We start from the raw sequence: 15174 nt of genomic DNA on the forward strand, positions 1-15174 counted from the left end.
TGTAGGTTTGCCTAGATAGACTCCCTTGGCTTTTATATGCCTTGCCCACTTTTTCTAACCTCAGAAACCTTTTCTAACCTCTAACCCTTTGCTTAACATTGCTAAAACATGTTTAACTTCACTAAATAACAAACGCCAAAGATAAAGATTGTCTTTACAACAACCTCCATCAATTATAATGTGAGTCCTTGCAAGAAATTTCACTCCCTGATGATCATTGCTACAAGAGACAAAGATCCCACAACATCTCCCCAAGATCTGATTTGTCCTTTGCTGTGGCAAAAGGAAATGAAACCCAAAAAACCCAAAGCAAATAACAAAAAACCACAAACCTCCCCGCCCCCCGGCCACAAAAAAAAAAAAAAAAAAAAAAAAAAAAAAAAAGAGAGTCAAAATAAAAATAGAAAGGAAAATATTAAAAAAAAAAACAAAAGGGAAGGGGTTCTTGGTTTAGCCCTGAATGGTGTTTCCTTTCAGACACAAAGTAAAGAGAAGGTACTATATACAATAAGAAATAAATCAGGGGTAGAAAATTCTGTTTCCCAACTTTCTACTTCAAAAATATTTCAGATAAGGAGACTTCAGTACTAAATGCAGAAAGATGATGTTGAACAGGTGTCCTGGGTTGCAGTGTAGGATGTACACAAAGTATTTATTCTATCACCATCTTCACGAACTGTTGAAACCAGGTGGGCTAGTGTTTTCCCAAGGCCCCTGCCTCTTCTGCTAATGGCCTTTGGGGTGTCTTCTGCTAATGGCCCATTAACGCCTGGCCCATGAGTCACAGGTAACTCCCTCCAGGGGTTATCTCTGTTAATGGGCCATCAAGGACCCACTTCACACTTCTCATGCTATTGTGAGATGCTCTGCCCAGGGGGAGGAGCCAAGCATTCTCACCTGGATATAAACTGGTATGTGGGACAGTGCAAGTGGCACTTACCCACTGGATTCCCAGAGGAGCAGAGCTCCCAGACCTTTCTACAGGATCACTGCTTCAGGAAGAGCACCTCATCTGGACTGCTTCCACCATCCTGCTCAGGTTGTATTCTGACTCTGTCAGTGATCCTTTGTGTTATTGCATTTATTTTATTTTATTTTTACCTTTTTATCTTTCTTCTTATTAAATTATATCTCTGACTTGGAGCCTCTCATTCGTTTTGCTTTCAAACCACAACAACAGGGAAGATATTAAGAAATTATTAAAGACAAGACAAATGAGAAAAGTATTTTTAAAAAAATATGTAGAAATTCTTATCCCTGTAAGATAATGAGGTAATGTTTTATAAATTTGGCAGTTCTAAGGAAGAAGATCCAAATTTTAAGTTAAACTTCTTGTCCATTTTGATGAATGTTTGTGCAGAGAAATAGGCTGCCAGGTTAGGGCTGGTCAACAATCAGGCATGAGATCATGTAATACCAAGTGAGACCTATTTGAAGCCATTGGTTTGAGCTGAGGAGTTCTGGACAAAAGGGAAAGGAAATGGAAAGGATTCCCACTGAACCAGGCATGAGCTGTACAGCTTCTGAGAGAACTGGGCTGGGAGCTGTGAAACTGAATTCACTGTGTCCTATAGTTCTCTATAATATCTATATCATTTTTCATTTAGAATATGTAGCATGGAAAGTTACAGTCTCTATCATAAAACTCTCTGCTTCAGGTTAGAACTGTTAGAAGAACAGGAGCTGGTAAAACAACACTCACAAATTGCTTATTTAGTTCTAGAGGGATGTGAAGGCAAAATAATTATTGATGGATCTGACATATCAACTATTGGGCTCTGTTATAAATGCACATTATAAAGTTGGCTTTTTGCAAATATTAGAATGAATACTATATGTATATTTTTACCGTATTATGTTTTATTAGTAGCATTTAGAAAAGTGATGAATGTATTTTCTGATTGTGACATAGTGTAAATAGTAAAAAGATTAGGGGTTTTTTTTCTTCTTTGTAACATCTAAACTGACCAAGCCAGAAGGTATGGGGGAGGTTTGTCACCTCGTAACCCTGCATAAGGACTGCTAACTTGCTGTTTTCTTATCCAAATGAAAATAACCAGAAACACCTCAGGAAAAAGATTTATGAGACCCATGTTACCAGATGGAATGGAGCCACTCACAAATGAATCTATCAGATAAAATGATTTGGGATACTTGAAACTGATGAAACTTGAAGAGATCGTTTGAATCATGCACATGTAACACAGCAATCGTTCAAAGTAGAAGTCTGAGGAGATGAAAGTGTGCTGCTGGCTGACTTTATGCCAGCCACCCTTGGCCAAGAAATTTTGCTTTTCTGTCTCCCAATTGTCTATTTTTATTTTTTTATTTAACTTATAAATTTTTCTAAGCGAGTGGAACTTGTTTTTCACAGACTCCACGACCTATGTGGAAATCTTAACATTATTCCACAGGTGAGACATGATTGAGAGATAACTGTTTATTCTTTTTTGACTAACACAGAACATCCAGTTTTTTGGGAGAAATTATAGCCCGAAGATCCACAGGCTGCCAGTGGAATTTTGGCAATTATATGGAAGAAGCTTCAAAACATGGACACCACAAGTGTGACACTAGGTTTTATATGCTGTGTTTAGTTTAACAGACTTAGCTAGAATAGCTAATAATAACACATATGGTGTTTTCAAGTTCCACCTGAGGGCAAAAATATTTTAAAACAGGTCCAGCTATGTTTGAGGCCTTTAGGAAATAAAGTGATGTGTACACAGGTTATGTTTTAAGTGTTTAAATCAATCTGCTGTGGTCTGTCATGTAGAGCTCACTTACTTCAGAAGTGGGCAGGAAACTCAAGATTAGGTCATGTATCATTAGGATTATCTTCATGCTGGTAAACTGATTTATGCTGAAATGCTCCAGTATAAAGTAAAACCTAGGACACAAATTCAATTGTCACCTGAAGTCATTTTGCACATTCCCTGAATGCCATTCATAGAGGCATTTTTGTGAATGGATGGTGTTAACGCCACTTGCAATTAATTTATCTGATGTTTTTCAAAGGGAGGCTTTGTTTCTTTCCTAGCCTTTTAGGAGCTTTAACCTTGGTAATACTTCCTGTGTGTATCTACCCACAGACCATGCATAGAGTTTATGCTAATATTTAAACTAAAACAGATTGGGTCTTTCCAAGAAAGAGATGATTAAAAGAAAATACCTAAAGATTCCTGCAAATCCTTGGCTGCTTGTCCTTTGAGAACTTTATTAGGGGAATGGCAAATTCACCATTTTTTATCATAATTTCTAATTTTGATATAGCTTTTTGATGTAAAGATATTCTCAAAAATGAGAAGACCAAAAGTAATTATGCCACAGGTCTTCAGAACACAATTCATACATATTTGGTTGTAACATTTTTCTTGTTTTAAGCAGCTAATACTCTACAAATCTGGGCATCTGACAGTTGTGAATTACACAGTATTTTCTCAACTGCAGTTGTGAGTGAGTCTGATTTACTGTGGATGGAGTATATTGGATCCACATCCAGACAAACTACTGAGAGGAGCCCAATGGTGCAGTGAACTTACAGGCTGGGTTCAGAGCAGAACTGAAAGGCGAAAAAAAGGGAGACTGAAGCTTGTGAAGAGTAGGTGGAGTCTGCAGTGTTGAACTGCACAGGTCAGGAAAGTGGATGAAGAAAAATCTGGGACAGAACATGGCAAACACCAAAGCTTCAAATACACCTCATACAAACAGCTTTTAATAATCACATTAAAGTACAGATTTGCAAATTAATTTAATGTTGTTCTAGTGCAAGTAACATGAAGTTTAAATGAAGAACAGGCACAAGCTCTGCTACCACTTAAACTGTCCTATTTGGTCACCGAGCTCCCTCAAAGCTGTTACTGTTCTGTTTACATGTAACTTGCTAGTGACTGTTGTTGGCCTCCTGCCTGTTGGGTCACAGCCACTGTGACTGCACCTGGTGTCTGTTCACCATCTCTAGGAGAATTAGTTCAGTCTATAAATTGCTGCAGGTATTTTTGTTGCTGAATATGTAATCTTTCCTACAGGAAATTAGGGATATTTAGCTTAGAGTCATAGCCCTCTAATTTTTCTTAATAGTACTCATGAATGTCATCTCCAGTGCTTCACAAACCTAAGTATAGTAAATATTCATATGTTGTGGCTGTTGCCAGGTGCTGGGCAGGTCTTTAGTCAGCCCCAAAACCAAACCAGAGCACAGAGAAAGCACAAGAAATCTCTTGCCCTTTATATTTCACCTTAATGAAGAACTGAGCTCACAGACATTGCACACAATTTTTATCCTCCCATTCACCAGCTTCAAACTGTTACAATTTCCCTTGCAAAGATCCATTCCCAAGATTATTTGTCTCAGTTCCTTTTGTTAATGTAAGGATTTATGACAGCCTGTTTTAGGATCATGTTGGGATTGTGTATTCACATTCTGCTGCTATTTAGGAGCCCATCTTGTTTTCTGGGACACTGCAGTCAAATCTGGATCCACCTGGAAAACACTCTGATCTTAAACTGTGGGAGGTGCTGGAACTATGTTACTTAGAGGATTTTTGTCCAGCCACTGCCAAAGAAGCTTCTCCATGAGATTTCAGAAGGTGGTGAAAATCTCAGGTACATAACCAAGAAAGTGCTAATGCTGTTATTTTCCAGTACTGTAAAACTATGTGATCCTTCCAGAGAATTTACTTCAGAGAAGGTATCAGGGTAGAAATGACACATCCCCTGTCATTCTTAGTAGAACTATTCTGGTAGTGCAAGTTTCTTTGAGGTGACCAACTGGTCACAGTGGTATAAGTTCTGATGGCCTGTGCTGTAAGGGAAGCCAAGGGAGTAGACTATTTTCAGCTTAAATATATAAGTAAGTGTAAAGAAGGGGGGCGTGGTGTTGCAATTCATGCAGCACCTCACTAGATTTGGGTAGAAAAGTGTTCATTTATTTAAATTTTTAAAAAAATCAAACCAGAACAAAAAACCCAACCAACCAAAAAACCCCCCAACAAATTTGAAACCCACTAAAGTGCAAAGAGCTTATTCTTTTGTTCTATTTCCTTAGGCAAAACAACTCAGTTTTAACTTCAAAACATTAACTAATAGTTATGCAATGAGGGTGACACTTGAAAAAAAGAACTCTAAACTGAGAAGACAAATATTGAAGCTTTCAGCAGCAAAGGGTGCAGTGGAGGCAGAAGCAGCAGGAAATGCTCCTGTTCTGTTTCCATGCAGCCATAGCTTCCCAAAGCAAATGCCTGACCTTTCTCCTCTTAACAGGAATTCCCTGAGAGCTTCCTTGGTATTTGGGGATTGGGTTCCCGTCCTGTCCTGTGCTCCACTCATAGGAAGAGTGGGACAGGCAGGGGAGCAGAGCAGACCTGAAGAAATGAGGCTCATAAGGGGCCAGAACTTATGCTCTGCCCCCACTTCATTCCCCACTGTGCTCAAAAATCCCACAGCACCACCCTCTGAGGAGCTGCTTCCCTCAGTCCTGTTCAGCGCTCTTGCTCTATCACAGGAGAAACTGGAAAGAAATTGAGCAGGAACTCCCACTTTCCCTCACAGGAAGGGACACTTCTGCATTTTAAAACATTTATGGAACACTGTAATTGTTCAGGGTCTGCAGACTTTGTAACAGGACAACACAGATACAGAAACTCTCACAGCTGACACAGCCTCATTTTTTACACTTCAAAGGAATTTGAGGAAGACAGAATTTCCTTGAGAAAGTGAAAGAAGACAGATCCAAGGGGTAGAAATTGCTTTTATTAAAAAACCCTAAAATGTTACTTATAAAATACATTTCATCATCTGCATTGGGAAACAGTTAGGGAACACACAATCGTTGAGGCCTCTTGATGCTTTCAGAATTTCAACTTGCCAAACAAGCCTTTAGCTAGAGAAATTTGTTACACATCTACCACCACAGGAAGTCATAAGGATTACAGAAAGATTTCAGCCTTCAAATATAATTTTTTTTTATAGAGAGACTTTCGGTAAGCAGCCCATGTGCATACCTGGAAATACCCACTTAGTGAAGTGGACTCATCTTTAAAATTAAATTGTTTGTGCCAAAATACAGTATTAAAAGATACAAAATAAATAATTCAGAAAATTTAATAAATAAGGATGCATTGTGATATTCAGTGTACAGTAACTTCTCTACTAAAAAATCCAACCTGTACAGAAATCTGAATAAATACCCTTTTGTGAATTTAGTTTTTACAAGTAAACAACCTGCCCTGCCCTTCCCTTCCAGTTCCCAGATTAATACTGAAAGAGATTTAACTTCCCCAGGGTGAAGGAGAATATAAAAGAAAAAAGTACTTCATTTATTTGCTTTGGGAGTTTTAACAGCTCCTACCTAACTTGTCCCAAAGCCACAAAAGCTTTTAACCGTTTGACTTCACTGTGATGTGGTTCTGTTTCTATACAGGTCTGCTTGTTCTACACAGTGCATTAAAGAAATGAAGACTAAAGTCCTACTGCAACTCCAGTGGATTTTGAGATGAACTCACAGCAGGGCAGAAGGAAAGGCCACAATGACTCTGAAGATGTTAGTACAGATGTTGAACACACACATTTATATCTGCAAAGCAAAGGCCCCCAAACAGCAACTGAGAACTGTACTGCACACTGGCATTCATCCACATTGGCACTGAAGAGGCACTTCTTTCACTGCAGGAGTTTTACTTACTGGAAGTTCCATACAGACTTAGTTGGGGTCACTTTCAAAGAGGCACAAAGGAAAAAAAACAAGAATCCTCAAATGAAAAAAATCACTTTGGTTTTCAACTCAGGAAAATTAAACAGATGTCAGCAGTACTTTGGGAATCCTCTGTCAAGTTAAACAATGCTGATGGAATGGCTGTGTGCAACTATGATTCAATTTAAGAGGTTTTTAATTGGATTACTGCAAAGTTGCATTTAGACAACAGCTATGCAAACAGCTGAATCAGCACAACTGATTTTATGGCAGTGCCATAAATCAGACCTACTGCCAGGAGTAATAAGACTATTTTAATATAGTCATAGGTTAAAACAATAAATCAAAGCCCCACACTTTATCTTAGCAAAGTTAATACAAAATTATTCTGGAGAAGACAAGAAAATCCTTAAAACCACCTGTTACTAGAGCTTACCTGATGAAGACTGGGCTGATGGATCTTGAAACCAGTCTTAGCTGAATGACATGGGGCTTTTTTGTAGGAAATTCCAAGCAGACAGTAGAATTCAACTGGTGTTTGATTATTGCTTAATCCCTCCATAGAGACAACGGTCACCAATTTGTTTTATTTTTTTTTCTTCAGATCAGTAACTTTGTTCTCCTCACACATTTTCAAGATACCTGGTTAGCGACCTATCTGTCTAAAACTAAAAGAGAGTCCTAAGAAGTGCCACCTCAAACCCCAAGTTACCACACTGCTTCTTTCCCAACAGGACAGCTACAACCTCTGTTCAATTTAGAGTGGGGATATGTCAAAACTCAGACCACATAAGAGCTAAGAAGCACAAGGCAGTTAGGTCAACTTTCATTTATGAGGGCTACAGGAACTACATTTCATCCAGGCCATCCCTGGTGTCCCACACTTTCTCCCCAAGGACAGCATGGCTTGGGGTACTCCAGGGAAAAGGTGTCACACACTTGGAAATGCACAATGATGAAATTCATGATGGTCAAATTCAAGGGAAGACAGGCAGGTGTGGCTTCAAGATACATAAAATCATCATAGTTTTAAAATAAGGCAGGGGCAGGTATGAATATTTGGCAATATACTCTCGTTCTCCGTGGAGAACATCAGTGGTAAAACAGCAGCACCAATGTTTAACCATCACAGTCAGGTCAGGAATGAAGCCCTTGGAGACCAAGAAACTGCACTGGCAAGAGCTACTTTTTCAATAAGGTTTCCTAATCATGGGACTGTTTGCCACAGAGCCTCAGCAATACCATTATGCTGTTATGAACAGCAGAAGAATCAAGTGAATGCCTCAGTCTCATTTAAGCTGCAAGATGCCTTTAGGAAAAGTGCTTAAATGCTCAAATGGCTCAATCTACTAAATAAGTGTAAGCTGAACACTGCCAGTTCTCTGTGCGTTCACGCTGCTTCACAGTCCTTCCAAGTAAACACACTGGACCCAGGAATGCCCTAGGACCACATTATCTCAAACCTTTGGTCACACTCCCTTCATATTTCAAATACACACCACTCCAGGATTTGCTAATAAAATTTAGCAAGAAAATGTGGGTGTGTCGTCACTGGTCTTTTCATCCAAAACCCCATCTCCAAGTAAACACAGCACACTTCAGAACTTGTTTGTACCTTTAAAACAACATTAAGCTTTAGCACAGGTAGGTGCCCAGTAACACCTAACTGTGTGGTGAACAGTTGAAACATGTGAAAATTGAATAGAATGCAGCTAAGATTAGGTTCGATTGCCAGTCAGATAAGTATGGGTCTTTTTGGAGAGCTGGAATGCAGTTGAGAAGAGGTTTTTTTCAGTTAAAATTAGTCTTCTTTAAATGCTTGTTAGGGATTTCTATAGCACTGACTTGGAGAGGCCAGGACCCAGCAAGAATTCCTGCCTGGATGGCTACACCTGTCACAACTGCCAGGTCAGGATCCACAGAGGTGTTGGGTTCCTTTCCAAAGAAGTCCCGAATAACTTCACGTATTCTGGGAATCCGTGTGGAGCCTCCAACTAACACGATTTCATCCACTTCTTCTTTGCGCAGGTGCCCTTCCTGCAACACTTGTTCAATGGGCACAAGAATCTTCTCAAAAAGGTCCTCATTTAGCGTGTCAAACAGCTTCCTAGAGATTTCTGTTTCAAACACGACTTTGACAAAGTTGTCCTCTACTTGGGAAGTGTCTCCAAGATTTTTCAGGCTTTCTGTGTTTTGTGAGGCCTCTAGTACACTGTTAGTTTTTACCTGGCTTTTTGCAAGTTCTCTTGTAAGCTCGTTTGCTGGCAGAGTCAGCAGCACCCTCAGTGTAGCTGCCTCATGGACAGTCAGGTTTAATTTAACAGCTTCCACAGCCTGTCTGAGGCGGTGAATCTCCTCCTTTTGTGTTGGCAGAGAACCATATGTTTGGCGGAGCTGATCATATAAATACACCATCAACCTCTGATTGAAATCCTGCCCTCCAAGTTTGTTGTTACCTGAAAATTCAGAATAGAAAGCATCAGACAGAGCACCTTTAAAGCCCCAGAAAGCAGCACACTGCTCCTCTTTCACTGGGAGATGCTGCTCAAGGGCCAGAACAATCACAAAAGGACCACAAGCACGTAAGCCCATAGAGCTGTGACAATAGACAAAATTGCTGTCCTCTGCACACAGGATGGATAACAATTTTCACTGTTTTGTTTTGGCTGAAAACAGTAACTGACTTAGTGGTCCTCTGTCTGACTGAATCAGAGTGAAGCTGCTGAATCTTTCTTGCTGTTCCACTCTAACTGGACTGAGCAGCAGCAGCAGCAGCTCACATCAGAACTTTCTTACTGAAGGCATCACAGGCAGCTGGCACTGCACCTCAGAGCTGTGAGCATGCAGGCCAGCTGAAGCACGGCTGTCTCTTCACTACAGAGTGACCAAATACTGCTGCCAGAGCTCTGTGCCCGGGGGTGTATCATTCATACACCAAACACAAAACTCCTGGGTTAACAGCTTGTGCATTCCCAAACCCTGCTCAACTGAACTGGCACCAAACACAAGGCAAGGACGCACCAAAGCACTGGTCAGTGATCTGCCAACATTCCCAGTTTGGGCAAAGGTGACAGAAAGATTTTAAACAACCCCAGCCCCCTAAAAGTCCAGTCAAAGTAACTGTAACATACACCAGCACTTTATTAGTGGACACAAAAGTTAACAGACATGGATGAAATGAAACCACAACTTACCCCTCTGGGTCAGCCAACACCTATGATTCTGTGGTCTTAATTGCTGAAATCAGCCACAAACCTAATTTTGCATGAAAATCGGCTGAGAATATATTGGGAAAACTCTCTATGACATGGTTGGTATGTTTTTAAAAGTCCCTCCAACGGTGACTTCAGGTGCACCTCACCTCCCACTGCTTGAGAAACAAAAGTGTTTTTCTCACCTGCCATGGCTCGTGTGACAAACATCCCTCCCATCTTGTTCAACAGAGACACGTCCAAAGTTCCTCCACCCAAATCCACCACCAGAACATTGAACACATCAGCTTTGTGCAGCCCATAAGCCATAGCAGCAGCTGTGGGCTCATTGATTACTCGCAAAACAGTGAGACCTATAAAGAGCAGAGACAACAAGCAACACTCAGGTTCAGCTCAGAAAACTACAGTTCTTACATCAGAATGACATTTGCCATTACTTGTTGGGGTTTTTTTAACCACACTCACCTTAAGTTAGGTATCAAATCTAAAGGAAGTAGTTTCTTAAGCAGTAATAGCCAATGAACTCTTTTCCTTACTTAATCCTAAGAGTATCGCTTCATCTTCAGGATGAAATCACAAACCATAATGTGCCCAACACAATGCTTCCAGAGAAACCTGGCTAAGGAGATTTATTTCATGCATTCTATTTCTGCTTAAAAGATTGTCCAAGGGTGCTCTATATAGTCTCCCTATTTGGAGATTATAAAAAAAAGTCTATTTTCCCTGAAATAAAACTTACTTCCAGCCATCTGTCTGCATTAGCCAGCCACACCTGTTGGTACTCACAAGTTCTCAGCTGTTCCTCACAACAAATCCATTCTAAGCTTCTCTGTCACTGATTCACTGTTTCTGTATCCTCCACAAAGACCTTACTGTTAGTGGAATAGACTTCAAGGTCTCCAAGAAAAACTCTGGAATAGAGAGACATCACCTGCAAGGTTAGCTGCCTTAACGGTGGAATTCCGCTGCCTTTCATCGAACTCTGCTGGCACGGAGATGACTGCCTTGGAAATGGACATGCCAAGGTTGGCCTCTGCCATGTTCTTCAGCTTCAGCAGCAGCTTGGAGCCAATGCGCTCTGGAGTGATATGGAAGGTTCCATTGGTTGTCACGGAAAATTCAGCTAATCCATTGTTGTTGACCACCTGGAAGGATCAAGCGATACAACCCCCAAGTGAGAAACCGTCCTATGCTCCCCCACCCTGTTCCCACCAAACGTTTTATTTGCATGTAGTCTCCTCATTCCGGAAAAGTTTAAACATGCTTTTGCCATTCCTGGATCACTTTTATTCCTTGATTAGGAGGTTTATACCACTTAACGGGTTTGGATATACTAACAGTATATCCAAACAAATGACACCCACTGTGCCACAGTAAAACACACTTTAAAAACTGTGCAATCAACTTCCAACACCACATTCAGAGACAGAAGGGATGCTATTTTAGTCATTAGGTTACCTCTCAGGTTTCTGAAAGGAAACAAACAGCTTGGTACTGAAACAGCTTCTCTTAACAATATAAAAAGATTAAATAGACTTCAAAGACCATTTTCAGTGCACAATTATTTTTTTTAATGTTTTCAAGCAATTCTGCACCATGCTCATATAATGCAGGTTAGTTTTTTTTTTTTTTTGAAGCAACTTTCAAGTTCTGCTGCTGGTCAAGTAAGTAGTAAAGTGCTGAAGGAAAAAACACACTGGGACAGAAAAGATGTGACTTTAAAACTTTTCTGGGTTTTGTTTTTTTTTTGGGGGGGAGATGTCTGTTGTTTTTTTTTGTTGTTTGTTTCTGTTTTTATTTTACAATTTCAAGGAAATACAAAGTTTCAGCAAAGCACAGTTAGCAAATCAAATTGAAATTTTTCCTTTCAGAGAAGGGACTGGAAGGTTATCCAGAAACACATTTCTGAGTAGGAAAACACAGGATCCTCTGGAAAATCATTATCAGTTCTTATGCAGAGGTACACAACTTCCACAATCATTTCCTTATTCTCTCTGGATACCTCTTATGGTTTTCAGGCACATCAGATTGAGCCAAATAACTCAAGGTCTGACAAAGATGACCACATTTCAGACGTCATAGAATTGGGATGGAAGGACCTTACAGCTCATCTCCTTCCAGCCCCCTGCCAGTGGCAGAGACATCTTGCACTATCCCAGGTTGCTCAGAGCCCCATTCAACCTGGCCTTGAACACTTCCAGAGATGGGGCAGCCACAGCTTCTCTGGGAAACCTGTGCCAGGGCCTCACCATCCTCACAGCAAAGAATTTCTTCCAATATCTAATTGAAGTCTACTCTCTGGCAGTTTCAAGCCATTCTCTCTTGTCCTGTCACTCCAGACTCTTGTAAATAGTCTCTCTCCATCTTTCCTATGGGTCCCCTTCAGGTACTGGAAGGCCACAATGAGATCACCCCAAAGCCTTCTCTTTTCCAGGCTGAATAATCCCAGTTCTCTCAGCCTTTCCTCAGAGCAGAGCTGCCCCATCCCTCTGATCCCCTTGGTGCCTCCTCTGGCCTGGCTCCAGCAGGTCCCTGTCCTTGCTGTGCTGGGAGCCCAGAGCTGGATGCAGCCCTGCAGGTGGGGTCTCAGCAGAGCCGGGCAGAGGGGCAGAATCTCCTCCCTGCCCTGCTGCCCACGGGCCTTTGGATGCAGCCCAGCACATGGGACTGGGGTTTCTAGGGCATGTCCAGCCTCTCACCCACCAGCACCCCCAGGGCTGCTCTGGCTCTGTCCATCCCCAGCCTGTCTTTGCATCCTGCACCTCACTGCTTGGAGGGAACCGAAGGTGGTGGCCGCTTACCTTAAAGGGATACCTGCTGCTTTCACTCTGCAGTTCTTCTGAAGTGAAGACCTTCCCAATGAACCTCTTGGCATCGTAGATGGTGTTCTGAGGGTTGGCATCAGCCAGCTCCAGGCCCTGGTAGCCCACGTGCACCCCAGTGTCTGTGAAGGAGACGACGCTGGGGATGCTGCTGTGCCCGTCCTTGTCCGCGATGACCCGCACGTCGCCACTGCCCGGCAGGAAAACGCCCACGGAGCAGTAGGTGGTGCCCAGGTCAATCCCAATCACCTTGGGTGTGGGCATGGGCAGGTACTGCTGTGCCAGGTAGCTGGCTAAGAGCAGGGCCAGCACAGCAGAGCCTGGAACGGGGATTTGGGAAGAGCGCGGTTAGGGGGATCAACTCTGCAAACCCACAAACGACACAGTGAGACACACTGCGCCTCCTGCAGCCTCATCTCACACTCCTCAGCCTGTTCAGCCACCTAATCAGCTTTTAATTTCCTTCTCAACAGAGAGTGGCTCTACAAGTCAGGAATTTTAGGCATTAAATATTAAACTGATTAAGGAAAAAAAAGCCCAAGAGACGGCCAAGCCAAAAATATCACCATAATAATTCTACTCCTCTTTGCATGTTCTAGCAATAACACAGGCTAATTAGTACTTCTGGAGGAGTTGGCTATGAATGACCCCAAAAGGACATCAAGTTAATGGGGCTGCCTAAAATCAACTCCCAGTTCTGACACCTCCAACTTCACCAGAAGTCTAAAAATAAGGGGAGAGAAACCCACATTAACTCATTGTTTCAGCCACAGCTCCCAAAACAGCATTTTCCCACACCTCTGAATCTTTTCTGTACCTTGAAACCCACGGAAAAACCAGTTTATGTGCAGAAGAGTTTGTTGTTCAACTGATTTTGTTCTAATTTTACTTAGGAAACCCAGAAGTCTAGCATCAAATAATGTCTCAGATGATTACCAAAAAGAAACCACCAACAAACAAAATCTCAAAAAGAAATGTAAATAAGTTACATTTTAAAGAGTGGGGGACCTCTTTTCTTCCCAGCAGGGAAGGGTGATCATAATAGTGCTTCAAAGACACTGGTCAGAAAACCCTCATTGCTCTGGGCTGCAAATCTTCCCAGATATTTCTGAGCAACGTGCCACTGAGCAATTTGGCTTTCAAGGAATCCCACAGTGGGTCAGGTTGGAAGGGACCACCGTGGGTCATCTGGTCCAACCTCCCTACCCAAGCAGGGTGATCCCACAGCAGAGGACTGTGTCCAGATGCAATCCCTGCAGGCACTGACAGACATTGATGAGGTCCTCTCTCAGTCGTCTCTCCTCTAGGCTGAAGACCCCAGCCCCCTTAGCCTTTTCTTCTAAAAGGTCCTCTCCCCTCATCATCTTTGTTGCCCTCCGCTGGACCCGCTCCAGGAGTTCCATGTCTCTGCTGTACAGAGGAGCCCAGAAATGGACACAGCGGAACACGCCGAGCACGGGAAGCTCGTGCCATCCTGCAGAGCCAACCGAAGGCGACACCGGGGAAGAAAGACGCGAGAGCGGAAGCAAAACTCCCCAAAACTCCCCACAGCCTCCAGCCCAGCCGCACCACCGCTTACCCAGCACAGCCATCTGCCCCGCCATGTCTCCCTGGGGCTCTGGCTGCTGACTGCTCTTTCCGGGCCGCGCGGGACACGCCGGGAACAGTAGTACGCATATCCCACCCGCCCCGCTCAGGTCAGCGGCTGCTAGGGCAGAGAAAACCACAACTCCCTATGCGCATTGCGGCGCGGCCGATTCCGGCAGGTACCAGCCAATGGACCAGGAGGAGCGTTACCCGTCAGCTGGGGAGGCGGTGCCTGCCCTGCCATGGGCGTATGCGCGGGCCCGGGCTAGGGGGTCGTGATGGCTGCTGGGAACTGTAGTCCCGGGGCCCGACGCTGTGGTGCTCTGCGGCTTCCCGCCGGCGTGAGGCGTCAGAGACCGCGGCTGTGGCGCTGCCGGAGCAGGACGTTCCTTTATCCCCCTCGGTTTTCAGCTAGAAAGTACCGAGTTCCCTCCTCTGCAAGGGTTTCGAGAGAGCCTGACCGCGGTCAGGCTTTACACGGTCCTTTACACAGGCAAGAGCCAGGTTCGGAAAGGAGACATTGTTTATTCTGCGTAGGGTGCAAGGTAGAAGGTTTCCACAAATCAAGCACACTGATTTTCAAAGCTTTACAATAAAAATGTGCATTTCAGCAAACAAATCACGTTTCGCTGGCTACAGATTACCTAGTTCTGTTACTATTGGTGAGGGGACATTTCCTTCTTGCCTAGCTGGCATTTAGACAAATAAGGAGAATGCAGGTGAAAACTGCCCCTGAAATGCATCCTGGAGGGGCAGAATTGGTAACCGCTCTTAGAAATGCAGTGTGAAGTGTTATATGGGTCTGCTTCTCATCAGCTGTCCCTCTCTGCTCTGCTCCACTCTCATAAGGAGTAATGGATTT

At 42.9% G+C, this 15174-nt stretch overlaps 1 protein-coding gene across 2 annotated transcripts; it reads right to left on the reverse strand.

Annotated features, from left to right (window-relative positions):
• Positions 1–8288: 8288 nt before the first annotated feature.
• On the reverse strand, positions 8289–14381 carry HSPA13 (heat shock protein family A (Hsp70) member 13). Of its 2 annotated transcripts, none has more exons than XM_083884878.1 (5): positions 14305–14381; positions 12705–13045; positions 10835–11048; positions 10089–10256; positions 8289–9147 (listed from the first exon to the last, which is right to left on the reverse strand). In XM_083884878.1, the coding sequence occupies exons 1-5, from the start codon at positions 14327–14329 to the stop codon at positions 8483–8485; spliced, it is 1413 nt and encodes a 470-aa protein (XP_083741004.1). In that variant the 5' UTR covers positions 14330–14381; the 3' UTR covers positions 8289–8482. The 2 variants fall into 2 exon arrangements, with proteins under 2 accessions (XP_083741004.1, XP_083741005.1); XM_083884879.1 differs by having other exon boundaries at positions 12705–12847; positions 14305–14342.
• Positions 14382–15174: the final 793 nt, after the last annotated feature.

The sequence above is a fragment of the Zosterops lateralis genome, assembly GCF_965231275.1.
Source record: "Zosterops lateralis genome assembly, chromosome: 2".
NCBI lineage: Eukaryota > Metazoa > Chordata > Aves > Passeriformes > Zosteropidae > Zosterops > Zosterops lateralis.

What these genes read in the sequence shown, in the direction of transcription:
- HSPA13 (XM_083884878.1), bottom strand. Translation starts at nt 14,329, where the DNA reads ATGGCGGGGCAGATGGCTGTGCTGG. An exon ending in GCAGCAGGTATCCCTTTAAG is followed by an intron (nt 11,049 to 12,704) that starts GTAAGCGGCCAC and finishes TGATCCTTCCAG; the next exon opens with GTGGTCAACAACAATGGATT. An exon ending in TAAGGCAGCTAACCTTGCAG is followed by an intron (nt 10,257 to 10,834) that starts GTGATGTCTCTC and finishes TGCTCTTTATAG; the next exon opens with GTCTCACTGTTTTGCGAGTA.